Raw genomic sequence first — 15,856 nt, 5'->3', positions numbered from 1 at the left:
GTGATAGAAATGAAAGTGATGCATATGACCCAGAGGTGACATTTCATGAATCACTACTAAAAAGTCAAGGCATTGAGGATGCAATAAAACTTCACATGATTTGGGGTGATCTCCATTAAAACTTCACACCATTCCAAATCGCAGCAAGGCTTCATATCGAAAAAAGAAGGTAGACAAAGTGAAGCATGTTTTGGAATGAAAAGTGTGCCAGGCATTAATTGCAGTACTGAAGATTCTGACTGTAGAGAAGAAAAATTTGATGATGAAAGATTTTGATGTCATAATCTTCTTAATGAAAGAAAAAGTGGCTAGTGTAAGAGTACCTGAAGAAATTCAAATTTTAACTTTAGCTCCACCCTCTCAGTCAAAAGAAAACAATGTCAGAATTCAATGTTAGTGAGTATGTGGTTCAACAAGCAAGCATTTTTGCATCCACAACAGTACCCAGCATCTAATTACCACCCTGTAAGTCTGAGGTGGAGTTTTCGTGCAATTGTTCATAAATCAAATGACGAAGTCTATATCTGCCTCATCCCATGATGATCCCCTGTCTAGTTTCCTCGCCGTGTACCAGCAAACACTGGTTAATGGGTGCAGTCTGGCAGAACATTTGCATGGGTGCCAGCCAGGTGCACGGTATTCACCCCAAGTCGCAGACCCCGGTCCGTCATGGCCCACTTCATCTTCCTCATGAGGCTGCCGTTTGCGCCCAGTCTTCTAGCCAGTGAGGTAGTTTCTGGGTGTAGTAGTAAGCTGACCCGTCATCCCAATCACTTGTATCTCAAATTGCTGGACCCTTAATGCCACCGTCTCCTAGCCAGGCAGGCGAGAGGGTCAGTCATGGCGTTTTTACAATGGGAGGCTCCCAATCACAGCAGAGTGCTTATCCAGGGCCACCTTCACTGTGCTCTCTGCATCCTGCCTTCTACCATGGAATAGGGTGCTGGTGGAGATGGCTCCCTTGATTACTGATGCAGAGCCCATGGAATTTGAACCACAGTGGATGAATCCTTGATCCCCCCCCCCCTCCGATGCTGATGGACCAACAGTCGGGCCCTCTCCAGTTTTGCAATGGGGGGTGGGGGGGATACAGTATCCCCACCAGCAGACATTGAGGAATGCTGTCACGGAGGGCGTGCACAATGTGTGGTATGTGAAGAGCCACTGACCCAGGTGTGATGTCAAGCAGACATCAACTACATCATACCTGGCCTTCATTTCACGCAGTGCTCTGTTCGCTATGTGCTTAGTTTATTCAGTTGCTGATGTTGGTTGCATTGTGTTTTGCTCCGTGCTCATCTCTAAGCAGTGTTCAGATACTCTGCTCCCCTGCAGACTGACCTGGATGTTGATTTTTGTTCCCTCTTCCCAAGTTCAGCTCCTTGGCTTGTAATTGAGCCACCAACAGCTATTAAGTTATATTCTGTGTTGACAGTGACAGTTCCATAGCATTTTCATATCTGTGCAGATACAAAACCTAAGGTTCTGACTAACCAGCAATAATGTGTCTCAAGTGCAAGTTCTGAACTTGTTTTGAATTTTTTTTTCTCAAGATCATTACTGGTCATGAGACATAGTGCTGTGGTTATGACCACAAAACCATACGACAATTGACCACATTGATGACATAAAAGTGCTTAAGTAAGATAAAGAGAAGAAATAAATTTTAATCTCAAGTTTATTAAAAATAGAACAGTTAAATTACTTGAACTGATCACAGACCAAAACCACTCTTGGGAAGGACACACTACTCATCTGGGCAGCAAACTAGCTGATGTATTTTTTTATTGTATAAACTACTGACCCACCCCAGCTTTGACCAGGTAATCAATGTCTGCACAACTTGTCTGGCATAGTAGTAATAAATTACATACACAAACCTTTGCATGAATTGTCTACCTATTAGTGAAAACCCTATCAAAATCCCTAAAAGCAAGGCAGGGAATTTAATTTAGAATATGTATGGATTAAGAAACAATGCGAACAAACAGTTGTTACACGATTCATACTATGCTTTCTTCCATTCTCATCTGCAGTATGGAATATTGCTTTGGGGAGATTCCCCATGAACTAAGATTTATTTTTAGATGGCAGAAGAAAGCAACCTGACATAATTTAGGATTAGCACCTCGAGATACCTGTTCAAACAACTTTCGATGTCCTGGCATAATGACAGTGCCTAGCCTGTAGATTTACAAGGTAGTGCGCAATTTCTATTACAGGCTTCTAGGGGTTGTGGAGGGGGCTTAGTAGAGAAGGTTTTGATGAGGAACCCATGTTCAGAAATTTACCGATGGATGTAAAATAAGTCTGAAGGTCAGATAACTTTCAAATCTTGTGCTTCAAAGTACACACATGGTGGAGGCAATGAGCTCTGACTTTTGTTCTCTTTAGGGGGCCATGTCGTGGGCAATGTTTCGAGTACTTGCCCATGGGTTCTCTTCTATGTGATGAAGGATGTCCCCATCAAAGCTGAGATTGCAACACATCCACAAAACACCACAGGCAACCCTCCTACCTGCAAATGTACCAGTTTCTCACAGCCACTGTTATAGTGGGATGAAAATGGTATGTGTTATAATTACAACAGAGACTGATGATGGTGCCCTCTTCTCTGTTTGTCTATATATCATGAATTGGGAAATCTAAGAGTGATCTGATCTTCAAACTTATTTTGTATTTGTACATTTCTGGGCATGGATTCCTCATCAAAACTTTATCTACTGAGTCGTCTTTATAATCCCTAGAAGCCTGTAATAGGAACAGCAAAATACCCTGTACAACTGTGTAACATGTGCCAGAGAAACCTGGAAAAAATCAACATGAGATGTAAACACATATGTACACAATACTGGACACAGTCACTTGTGGGCTTTGTCTTCCTATAGTTCATGATAACTGTAAGTACATAAGCATAGCATTTTTTAGTAAATTATCATACTGAGCTTGTACACAACCAATAAATAAATAAATATAAAAGTGTATTACAAACTTTGGTAAAACAGTGTATTCTATTCAACTGAAGAACTCCTTCAAAATAATCATTATAATATACTACTGACCCAGTCTGGCTTCACATGCATACCACTGAGTAACTAGATAGCACTAAGTATCTATGGCTGGATGAATTGTGTGGCACAGCAATAATCTTTTTACAGCCACTGCATGGAATTATTAATAATGTTTAGAGAGCAACATTTAGCAAGTGAAAAAAATCACTTCCGTATAACTTAAACAATGTAAGCTGCGCATGGCAGCAAAGTTCTCAGGAAGCACGTATGTCCCGCGTCTCATATTTAATTGGCATTTGGACTGACATCTCATGGGAATGATGGGAGTTGTGAGCTATTACACCACTTGGGAAACCATGACTCTGTCTTATCTGTTACTGAAAACTGGATCGAAGTCCCTAAAGCAGTTTGTGAGATTAGCCTACACATACAGACAGGAAAAAGCAGTGGGAGCCTTTAATTTATAAAATGCATAGAAAAAGATATGTATACATGTATAGAATGTGGTACTAATAGTTTTGTGTCACTCAATGGTCGCTAGTGTAAGTCTTTCAATCAGATGCCACTTTACATGCGTACTGCAAAATACTGTCTTCATCCACAAAGATGTGTGAGCAGCATAAAAGAGTAAAAACCCCAGAATGGATGTAAGAAGCCTACTCGCTTATTCACATCTAACATGGTCAAGTATCTCTCTAAAACCAGCTCTGTTAATATAACTATGGCGATCAGATCAATGTTTATGCTGCACACGTTAGAGGGGGCATCTTACTCCCAAGGAGCATGCATCTGAAAACTAAAGATGAAACCGTGTGCCTATCAGTACATGTGCTACGAAAAGCAACTCACTTGACATTAAAATTCTTCACACTCAGTTGTAATAGATATGAAAAGGATTCTAAAGGCTACACTGACTTCATAGAAGTGAAAAGTTTATTGTCTCTATTACAAGCCACACTACATTCCTAATGTTTCTAAGCACATTTACTGATGCTCCCTCTTATTTCAGCTTGTCTTTTACCCTTCTGAGGTAACCACTGCTTCTACCAATCTTTGCTAATGACTCGCTTCTAATATCAATGAGTCCTCAATCCTGTGGATGAACACTCTAACACTTAACCGATTTATTGAACTTCCCACTGCAAGCATCCATGTATCGTCCTACCATGTTTGATGTCCAGTCATGACTCCCCACTACTCCTTGCCTTCCACACTGCCCATAATGATTGGTGCCAAACCAAGCAGCTCGATCATTGAGGGTTCACCTGCCGACAGTGCTGCTGCACTAGGCTGCTCCATGTAAGGTACACATATCGATACACAAGGTGTAATTATATCTGTAATCTTACATGGAAAATGACAATAAGCCACACAAACATGACAATGGTATCTAAGAATGAATGTGTCGCCACTGCAAGGAGCAGTGAACACCAAACAGATGCTCTTGATTGAGCAGCAACAGCCTGTGCAGCAAGTTCTGCCATTCATTGGTAGATACCAATGGCATTGTTTTCTGAGTGGCAGTTGACTTTGGTACATCACAGTTATGTCAATCAATCTAGCTATAAATAAAAACCATTATCAAAATCCCTACAGTAGATCCTGAAATCAGCAGCAACATGCAGACAGAAGCAAACAGGGGACTTCAATTTAGATATGTGTGGAGATGTTTTCCTAAGTAATAAAGAAGACCTTGTAGTTCTAAAAAAAATTATTTTCTGTGATCATATATGTAAATTGATTATATATGAAAGTTAACTCTATTGTAAGCTTACATGGATACAATTGTATGAAATATTCTAAGATGAATACAGAATTTGATTAAAAATAATAATAATAATAATAATAAAATGCCAGCCATCAGTTTTGATGAGAATAAAAATGCTTCCAACAATGGATTCACCAAAGGGTGGACTTTACAATGTGGAATACTTTGAAGGTTATAAGGTTTTTTGTAAAATTTGATTGATACATACAGCTTTTATCACTTATTTATGGTACCCTCTTGTACATGAAGCTCATTGAGTACTAAATTGTGTACAATATTTAAAGGGGAGTATTATAAGAAGATTTGAGTACCTTTACTGCTTCTGTGATTGTCTTCAATTCACTCTTGAAACGGACTCCCAGTTCCTTGTAATTAGGCTCAGCCTTTCTCACTACTCCATAGCCAGCCATATCAGTTGTCAAGGTCACGTGGCGAACATTGAGCTCCTCAGCAATGTACCTCCTCAGACGCATCAGATCTGTTATGCACTTTTCATCTGGGTGTATTATTATCATGCTAGGCAGTGGGTACTGCAAATGAAACAAGGCTATTCAAAACTTTCCACTAAAAAAATTACCTGTCAAATTTTGTACCATACTTTACCTTCACTGGAACTGTCTTCCTATCACGTATTACACGGCCCAAGTCTATTACAGTTTGCATTCTTGCAACAGTTTTTTCTACATCACTATCAATGCAGGTTTCTCTGAAAAACAAAATGTTAAGTATTAACTGTGTTTCCCTCCACTAACAACATTATTACAGTAACCATTAACCACTTCTGTGAAGCGTGTTTAATAATTGTACTTCTATTACACTGGCATACATGTCATGCAAACATCACCAGTTGAAGAGTGGCACCGTATTTGCAATAACTTTTACTCTCCATTGCAATTATGTACTAAATGTTAAATGCAATGCAAAAACCAGTCAAAATATAGCACAGCTTATTTGATGCCAATGGAAAACTACAGGGTGTCCCAAATTTTAGGTCGAAAATTATGAAGATTGTACGTGATCCTTTTCATCATATCAAACACAGCTATTGTGGCAGTTGAGAAGACTGTCATGGTTAAAAGAGGGTTCATATTTAAACAGCACAAACTGTAGGAACTTTGCCACAACAGTACTGCACTAGGTAATGCAGATGTATGTGTCCAAAATCATTCAGCCCTTTATTTACGGTAAATGAGTAACTGCTACTCCACCAGTCCTCCCCACATTATATTCATCAGAGAGTGCATTTTGTGGACATGTTTATAGATATTAATTGATGAATCTTTTCCCACACGATCCAAAACCACCTCCCCAAATTCTATTTTATGAACGATTCTTTGTTGAGACTCTCGCCCAGCTTTCTGTGGCTTGAGTGGCTCTATTTCTCAAGTTTCCATCCGTAAACTCATTCAGTTTTCAAGACACTACATCATGCTGCACCATACATTAAAATCATGTCTTGATGTCCCTGTAATGAGTGATGCTCCATTTTCTACAGATATGAACTGTAAACGAGAGTAAACTACGTTAAGGAAATGTCACAGAGAAATGCATATTGTCTTCTGAGGCAGCATCACCAATGCTGATGTTGTTTATTATGAAAAATAAGCAATTTGAAAATATACACTTCATACACATTGCTCATTTGAGACCTTTTACCTCTTGAAATTGCCCTTTTATGACCAGTGGTTTCTTAGCTCCCAATATATAGAATAGCATCCTCTACAGACTGCACAAAGGTTTTTGACACTGTGCAGAAGGTGATTAAGTCAATACCAAAGACAGACAGTGTCACAGAAGCCTATGAGCTGCAACAACCAAGGTGACTTCTCAGCAAGCAGAACAGATTCAGATGCACATATGAATTATGGTGTATTACGTTTCTGGATAACTGTAGTGTACGTAAAATATCAAACTAACAGTACGGATGACATAATAATAAGCATCCTTGGCATAGAGAAACAGCTGAAACTAAGTAAGCTGCCAGGTCCGGATGGAATACCAATTTAGTTTTACAAAGAGTGCTCTACCTCACTGGCCCCTTACTTAGTTTTCATTTCTTGCGAATCTCTTCACCGACGCAAAGTGCCAAGTGACTGAAAAAAGCACAGGTGACTCCTGTATATCAGAAGGGGAAAAGAACGGACCTGTTAAATTACAGACCAATATCCTAAACATGGGTGTGCTGCAGAATCCTAAAGCATATTACGAGTTCAAATATAATACATTTCCTAGAGACCAAAAAGCTTATGTCCATGAATCAGCACCGTTTTTTCTCACATGATATACTGCGAACTATGGATGAAGAGCAACAGGCAGATTCCACATTTCTAGATTTCCGAAAACCATTCGAATTGGTAACCCACTGCAGACTGTTAACGGAGGTACAAGTGTATGGAATAGGTTCCCAGACATTTGACTGGCTCAAAGACTACTTACGTAACTGAACCCAGTATGTTGTCCTCGTGGAGACGGGTAACATCAGGGGTGCCCCAAGGAACTGTGATAGGATCGTTGCTATTTTGTATATACATACAAGATCTGGCAGACAAGGTGCAGTTGTTCACTGATGATGATGTGGTGTAGAGGAAGGTGTAGAAGATCAGTAACTGTAGGATGATAGAAGATGACCTACACAAAATTTCTAGTTCGTGTGGTGAATGGCAGCTGGCCCTAAATGTAGAAAAATATAAATTAATGTGGATGAGTAGGAAAAACAAACCCTTAAGTTAGGATACAGCATTAGTAGTGTCCTGCTTGACATAGTCACATTGTTTAAATATCTGTCCATAACATTGCAAAGAGATACGAAATGGAACGAGCATGTGAGGATTGTGGTAGGGAAGGTGAATGGTCGACTTTGGTTTATTTGGAGAACTGTACGAAAGTGTGGTTCATCTGTAAAGGAGACCACGTACAGGACCCTAGTGCAACATATTCTTGAGTACTGCTCGAGTGTGGGGGATCTGCAGCAGGTTGGATTGAAAAAAGACATTGGAGCAGTTCAGAGGCCAGCTGCTAGATTTGTTACTGTTAGGTTTGATCGGCATGCAAGCATCGCAGATGTGATTCAGGAACTCATGTGAGAATCCCTGGAGGGAAGAAGTCATTTCTTTCAAAGAACCCTACTGAGAAAGGTTAGCGAACTGGCATTTGAAGCTGATTGTAGAACAACCCTACTGCCACCAACATACATTTTACACAGTGACCACGAAGATAAGGTACTAGAAATTAGACCTCATATGGAGAAATATAGACAGTCATTTTTCCTTTGCTCTACCTGTGAGTGGAACAGGAAAGGAAACGACTGGTGGTGTTATAGCACACCCTCCATCACACACTGGGCGATGGCTTTCAGAGTATGTATGTAGATGTAGGACATCTGCGGTGTGAGGAAGGCTGTAGGATATGCAACTGTGCACCAGATGTTCCTTTGGCACATTCAGGTCAACCCAGTACTTAAGATACTGGATAATGTTTTCATCACCTGCAAGAGAATTTACCAGTAACTAGTGTCACTATGTATCCCGTCTGTTAACTGCAGTCCGCAAGTGCACTCACAACTATAAACAGTCATATTACAGAATAGTGAATGTATGTTAGGAATTGTGAATGACAAAAATAAAGGTTACAATTTAATATCTGGCCAATTTTTCTTGAGTGGGGGGTGGAGAGGTAGGATGGAGATCGTGCTTGTAGTGCTATGACATTGTAGCTCTCTCGCTCTCTCTCTCTCTCTCTCTCTCTGTGTGTGTGTTTTTTTAATCAGTCTTGTTTATGTGCTTATTTAAAAGCTCAGCATCTCAATTACTTGGCACGTGTTTACCTTTCCTCTTTGCATTCTTTTCCTTCAGTTGGGCAGAGCTGGCAGAAGAAAGCAGCTATTTGTTACCCATTTAAGTAACCATCAGGCCAATTACATGAAGAGATTTAGAGCAATAGCAATCCTGCTGCTACTGAAAGTAAGCCCAGTGTCTTAATCACTGTACCACCTTGCATCATCCGCCAAGTCAATTTCAAACTGCAACAACATGCCAGACTTCACCTCAAAAAGCTATCCCACCTTCTCCTAAACTACCGGAACAGTGGTATTTCCCTTACTGTCCCTCTGCAAAGCCCTGAACAGCCACACCATCAACCACCGCCACTCTCCTACAAACTGAGCTAGGCCAACCTCCTTAACATCAACTCCTTCACCACTGCCTCCCAGACCAAGAATAACCCATAATCCCACAAACCAGTTACAACAGTAAAGTGTCCTTAACCTCTCATCTAAAGCACTATTCCCTCCTGAATTATCTGTTTTTTCTAAGGACCTCACTTTTAGCCCTACACCTGCAATTTATCATGCTGCTTTGGTGCAGGACCTCCTTTCCTTCACACTTAATATCCATTGGAAATATCACTTTGCAACCCAACCCAAAACCTTTCGAACAGCAAACCTGACATCGAACCCTGCCTTGAACAGTTCATACCATGATCCCAACTTGACTCACCACCACTATCTCAAAATCATCCCTTACAAGCCTTCCAAGAACTCCTCACATCCAGCATTGCCTCACAACCCTTCCTCAGGTCCCTACAAACATGACCCTAACCTGTCCTCTGCAGAACTCCAGGCTCTACATTCCCTAAAAGCTGATGACTGCATCATTATCCTCCCAGCAGACAAAGGATCTACCACTGTAGTAGTTGACCGAAAGGAGTACGTTAGTGAAGGTCTACGCCAGCTGTCTGACACCTCTACATACAACGTCTGCCATCAAGATCCCATCCCTGTGATTCAAACTGACCTGCAATCCCTCCTTAAAACCTCAGGACCCTCACAAGGACTAACACCATAATCCACAGAACTTCTCACCCCCACCCAAACCACGCACCCCCACCTTTTACCTTCTTCCTACGATCCACAAACCCAATCATCCTGGCCATCCTATGGATGCTGGCTTCAAAGCACCCACCGAATGTATGTCTGCCTTAGTTGATCAACACCTGCAACCCATAGTACAAAAACTCCCCTCCTACATCAAAGATACCAACCATTTCCTAGATCATCTGAAATCCATGCCCGTCCCACTCCCAACACACACCTTGTTTGTCACCAATGATGCCACCTCCCTCTATACAAATATTCTCCACGTACATGGTCTGTCTGTCTGCTGCTGCTGAACATTTCCTCAGTCAGTGCCTACCTAATTCCAAACCTATGACATCCTTCTTACTCACCTTAATCAACTTTATACTTACCAAGAACTACTTCACCTTTGAGGGGCAGACATACAAACAGACCAGGGGTATGGCCACGGGAACCAAGATGGTTCCTTCCTATGCCAATCTTTTCATGAGTCACTTGGAGAGGCTTTCCTGGGATCCATAAGTGTTCAGCCCCAGATTTGGTTTAGATACATTGATGACATATTTACCATATGGACTCATGGTGAGGCTGACCTGCTAAAATTCCTGGAATCTCAGAATACCTTCTCCCATTTAAATTTCACATGGTCCTATTCCAAATCCCATGCCACTTTCCTCAATGTTGATCTCATACTCAATGAAGGCCAGCTACACACTTCTGTCCACATTAAACCTACCAACAAAGAACAATACTTACATTTTGACAGTTTTTATCCTTTCCATGTCAAATGTTCCCTCCCATACAGCCTTGACATCTGAGGCAAACATATTTGCTTGGATGCAAACTCTTTACAGCAATACACCACCACTCTCATCTCAGCCTTCACTGCACGTAATTACCCCACCAGCCTTGTTAAAAAGCAGATCTCCCGGGCCATCACATTCAATCCTGGTACTGCTGATCCCACCACAAAACAGCTTCGGAGCACACCATTGGTGACACAGTATTATCCTGGTCTGGAATGTGTTAATCAGCTACTTCGACAGGGCCATGACTTCCTAAAATCATGCCCTGAAATGAGATCCATTCTGTCTAAGATTTTGCACACCACACCTAGAATAACTTTCCGTCACCCTCCCAATATTCTTATCAGACCCTATGCTCCTTCTGCATCCATATCCCTACCCCATGGCTCCTAACCCTGTGACAATCCCTGCTGCAAGACTTGCCCTATGCACCCTCCTACCTATAATAGCCCTGTAATTGGCAAAACATATACTATCAAAGGGAGAGCCACCTGCAAAATGACACGTCATATACCAGCCATTATGTAAACACTGTACAGCCTTCAACATCGGCTTGACTACCACCAAATTATCAGTTAGGGTGAATGAGCATAGGTGGAGGGTATATATTGGCAACTTGTAATATCCTGTTGCAAAGTATGCCCTATAACATGAAATTTGTGACCTCGGCAACTGTTTCACCACAGACACCAGTTTCTCAGAACTCCACAGATGGGAACTAGCACTACATGTCCTTGGTTCTTGCCACCCACCTGGCCTTAATTTATGTTAATTTCTTCCGTCTCAGTTTTTCTTCACTGTAACTAGTCTTTTCTTCACTCCGTTTTAATTTACTACATCTTTCATTGTCTTTCCCGTCTATTTTTCACCACTCCCTCCCACCTCTGTTACATACAATGCACTTAGCTTCTCACTCTTATTAACTTGTGCACAATGTTTTAGTAGTTATCTCTTTCTTCCATATTATCCTGCCTCCCACTTTTAAGCTCTCAGGTTTTCAAATCTTGTCTGATGCAGTCCCCAACAATCCGTCTTTTCTTCTCATCCTGTACGGTAAGTCGTTCCTGATCCATAGTGCTGGGTGACTTTCCCAAAATCTACCCCTTTTCCTACACCTCTCCAGTCCTTTTCCTTCACCCTCCTTCCTTCCCCTTCAACCCTTCTGCCTGAAGAAGGATCCACTGGCTCTGAAAGCTTGCCAATCACAACAGTCTTTTAAGTGTGTGTACTGCCGCCGCTTGGTGCGTAAACACTATAAAACCAGTAGTAATAATGATAGTTGTTACCTCTTCATAACATTCCTCTATATTATGTCCATTTTTTTTGGTCCTGACCAAATGCCCATACACACTATGTTAAATTTTCCTGCATACTACTTTTCCTCTGTACAATTATATAATGTATGTGAAGCTCAGTTTTTTCTTCTTTTTCTTTTTTTCTTATTTTGGGAGCTCTAATCAATTATTCCCTTCTTTACGGTGTTTAAGCCACTGGATGTAGACACTTTATTTTCCATTGTGTGGATCTGCACACGCTTCAAACGACCATGCTCGGTGAGAGACACACATCAGCATCAGTGCCAGAGTCATGTGATATGTAAGGCATATTGTTTTTGCTGCCTGTCTCGTTGGCACCACTTTATTATTTTTAGCATCACTAAATGGTGAACATCTGTAGTGAAAACAATGTTGGATGTAGTGCAGTGCAGTGAATTGGAGGAAAGCGTAGGTTGGCAATATAACATTTTTGGAAGAGTTTTAATTGCCATTCAAAAACAAATTATCACAAGGCTTAATCTTTACTGCAAGCTCTTTCCTGTAAAGACTTTCTACTTATTTAACCTTTGCATTTCCTCACCAATTTCTGCCTCTTTGGCGTGGGGTTCTCCTCGAGTTGTTAGAATGTCATGGTTCCTGCAATACACAAGTTCAGTGATATGTGGTTGAAATGGGGAATTTATTCTGATCATATTTCCTGCTTATTAATTCTGTGACTACAAAAAGTAATCATATGGCAATTGCCACGAAATTCACAAGACTATGAACAGTGACTGTTATTGGGCTGCAACTTTATACTTGATTTACATGTTTTGGCCATACTTGACAGCACTGGTGTATAAAACATCTGAACACTTAAAAATAATTTGTCTCAAATGACAACCTGGTGGGGCACTGGGAATAGGCAGTATGCTGTATTCTCATATAAAGGATAATTCACCACTGAATTGTGCTTGTACAATGAACAGATGTTTAGGTTCACATCACAGCATTTAAAGTGTGTGTGAGGGCAAACACTTGTGCATGCTCTATCAGAACTTTCCATTATTGTACCACATTAATTGTAAGTTTTTATCAGTTATGTGCACCATTAACATTAAATGTACTTCACGATGGGATGATAACCCTGGACTTTTGACTGCCCCCCCCCCCTTCTCTCTCTCTCTCTCTCTCTCTCTCTCTCTCTCTCTCTCTCTGTGTGTGTGTGTGTGTGTGTGTGTGTGTGTGTGTGTGTGTGTGTCTGTCTGTCTGTCAAGAATTTCAAATGCAACCACCACACAGACGTAGTTTTGGTCCATCTTTTAACAATAGCATGTATGCCAGTAAAGTAAAACGCACAGTCCTGCTTCCACAGCCATTGATGCACAGACATTTTCATGGCCTCCTCATCTTTAAAGTGTGTACCACAATGAGCTTCTTTTAACAGCCCCAACATATGGAAGTCTGATGGTTCCAGGTTAGGGCTGGATGGGGGATGAGGCAAGACTTCCCATCCAATTGTGACTAGTGTGTGGTCTCACACTGTATTGCAAAAGAATAACATCCATCACAGTTTTTGTTGGGCAAACTCACTGAAGATCTACGTTACTTGTTTGATGGTTCTGACGTATTAGACAGAATTTATTGTGCATCCCTGCTTCAAAAAAAAAAAAAACACACACACACACACACACACACACACACACACACACAACTGTAATCATACCCTCAGCATCTCAGAATAATGTAGCCATAACTTTCCCTGCCGATCTTAAGTTCTGAATTTTTTCTTCCTCAGCGAGTTTCTGTGATGCCATTCCATTGACTGCCTCTTTGATTCTGTTTCAGAAAGAATAACCTATGTTTCATCTCTGGTCACTTTCTTTTTCAGACACTTCTCTCCCTCTAAATGGAAGCACTGCAAGAGTTGACAGGCAATTGTTTTTCTTGTCTCTCTACTCTGGTTGCTTAGCATTCTTGGTATCTAAGCTAGTTGTTGAATGATCATCATCACACTGCTTCTACTGAGGGGATTAATGCAACACAAATCATCTGCAGTCACTTTGCATGACATCATCAACTCAATGAATGTCGTGCGGAGTCATTACTGTCAATGCCCTGCTTATCCGTGTTTCATCAGCAAACGCTGTCTCCCCTTCAGCTTCATTACAGTGACAAACCCATCACCTAAAAGTGCTGATATCCAGAGTTGCATCACCGTACACATTTTGCAGCCTTGCACGAATGTTAACGGACATTTCACCTCCTGCACTCAGGAATTTATTACAGAACGCTGTCTAATATAAACATCAATATCAGCCATTTTGTGAGTCACTGCAGTACTGGCATCTGTTAATAAAGGAAGTTACAACCTCAGTGGCTTGGAGAAGAAGCTTTACAGAATTAGTGCCAAATTCAAAATTTTCACTTAAACTTTATTTACAGACAATAAAAAATAGGAGGTATTACTTTCTGACTGACCCTCTTAATTTGAGAATGGTACCAGTCTTCTAAACTGCCATCTATTACTAATGAGGCACATAAATTCACTCAAGTTTGATTGTATTCACAGGTTTTGATTATGCGGAAATTTCACTTCATTTGAAAAAAATCCACAGAAATAAACTAGATCTCAAGTTTGTAACAGTGAATCACAGCCATAAAAATCATGGAAAACCACTCACCTCACTTTGGGAAAAGGAAGATAATGTACACTTTCTGTATTATCACAGCCTTCAAAGTTCTGTTTCTTTAGTGCCCTTCTTAAATTTTGGTACATTGTTTCTGTAATGAATGGTGTAAATGGTGCCATTATTCTAACCATCAGCAAAAGGACAGCGAAGAGCACATTCAAGGCACCTGTACACTCTTCTACTCCAAAAGCTCCCTGAAAAATCATACCATGAAATTACAAAGCAACTGACAACTAACTTGTTATTGGTAATCTTGAAAGTACCATATTTACTTGAGTATAAGATGACCCTGAAAATAAGATGACCCCTTTTTTTCTAAGAGGCTCCTCGAGACAAATTTATTTTTTAACATATTCTGACTAATCACAATTACGAACTATAACATTCTACCTACTCTAACATGGCGTTTATTAATTGTCTATGTTTCGATAATACAAGGAGAAATAAAATAAAACAAAAATAAATTGTTTAAATTAATTTCTAAATAAAACAAAAAGAAACTGTTTACATTAATTTCTATCTTCACTCCTGTTTTTGTTTACTTAGCTCTCATATCTGGTATCACCATTTTTAATCATCGTTGTCGTCATCCCGACAGGACAGTTGTGAAAGTTATATCTCTGTTGTCATAAATATTTGGCTGTATCTTCCAAATATGTTGCGATTTCTGTGGTTTTGGTTACTGTGGAACAGAAGAACATAGCCTTTTTTTTTTTTTTTTTTTTTAACATATAGTAGATTGTCCCTCTATACCGACGTATGAATGTGAGAATGTCTATTGCTTCCAAACATATTGTCTGCCCACCAATCTCACTGTCTGTGAGGCTGACACACCCCCAATCGTTCCAATCATACCTCATGGTGACTGTTGACAACATTGCTGTATAAAACACGTAAGTACGCCACTGGCCCCCCCCACCTAGACTTTAACGTTACCTGCAGACACGTATGCTATTGTTGAGTATTTCTCCAATTTTGCAGTCAATTTGATTCCGAGTGAAAATGGATTCAGGAAAACTGCAGTTTAATCATTTAATAAGTCATAAAAAGCCAAAGTACACAGCATACATTCCCATGGCTGGCTGCATGACAAAATTTCTGCTAGTTCAACACTCCCCTCCTCACACACATAGTTCTCAGTCAATCTGGGTCACTGTCCCCCCTGTAATTTTCCACAGTGTTGTGCCTGAGCAACAGTGAAGCATCATCTAGGGTGCAGGTTGTATGTACAAACAGCAACTAATACATAACTAAAAGATTGCAATCACTATTCAGTCCAATTATTATTGATCTTTCACTCATCCCATGATCTAGACACGTCTGTCTGTACTATCCCCTCAACAAGTCTTTCCACTGTAATTTATTCTTGTGAGAACACTTACAGTCAGTTTAGACATTTCATTCTAGAAGATAATTTGCCTTCTTGTTTCATCTGAATGTCATCATCATCTTCTATAAATGATTAAAAAA

General features: G+C 40.4%; 1 protein-coding gene across 2 annotated transcripts in view; it reads right to left on the bottom strand.

The window, feature by feature from the left end:
- Positions 1 to 15,856, bottom strand: part of LOC124721277 (isoleucine--tRNA ligase, cytoplasmic) — a 168,894-nt gene that overhangs the window by 54,047 nt on the left and 98,991 nt on the right. For both annotated transcript variants that reach the window (XM_047246162.1, XM_047246161.1), the window contains 3 exons: positions 14,378 to 14,580; positions 5,383 to 5,485; positions 5,091 to 5,309 (listed from right to left, as the gene is read on the bottom strand). In XM_047246162.1, the coding sequence (XP_047102118.1) occupies positions 5,091 to 5,309; positions 5,383 to 5,485; positions 14,378 to 14,580 (525 nt within the window). The remainder of the gene's footprint in view (positions 1 to 5,090; positions 5,310 to 5,382; positions 5,486 to 14,377; positions 14,581 to 15,856) is intronic.

Source organism: Schistocerca piceifrons, chromosome X, assembly GCF_021461385.2.
Source record: "Schistocerca piceifrons isolate TAMUIC-IGC-003096 chromosome X, iqSchPice1.1, whole genome shotgun sequence".
Taxonomy (NCBI): domain Eukaryota; kingdom Metazoa; phylum Arthropoda; class Insecta; order Orthoptera; family Acrididae; genus Schistocerca; species Schistocerca piceifrons.
The sequence above is the reverse complement of the archived record's forward strand: the minus strand, read 5'-3'. Positions and strand labels throughout refer to the sequence as shown.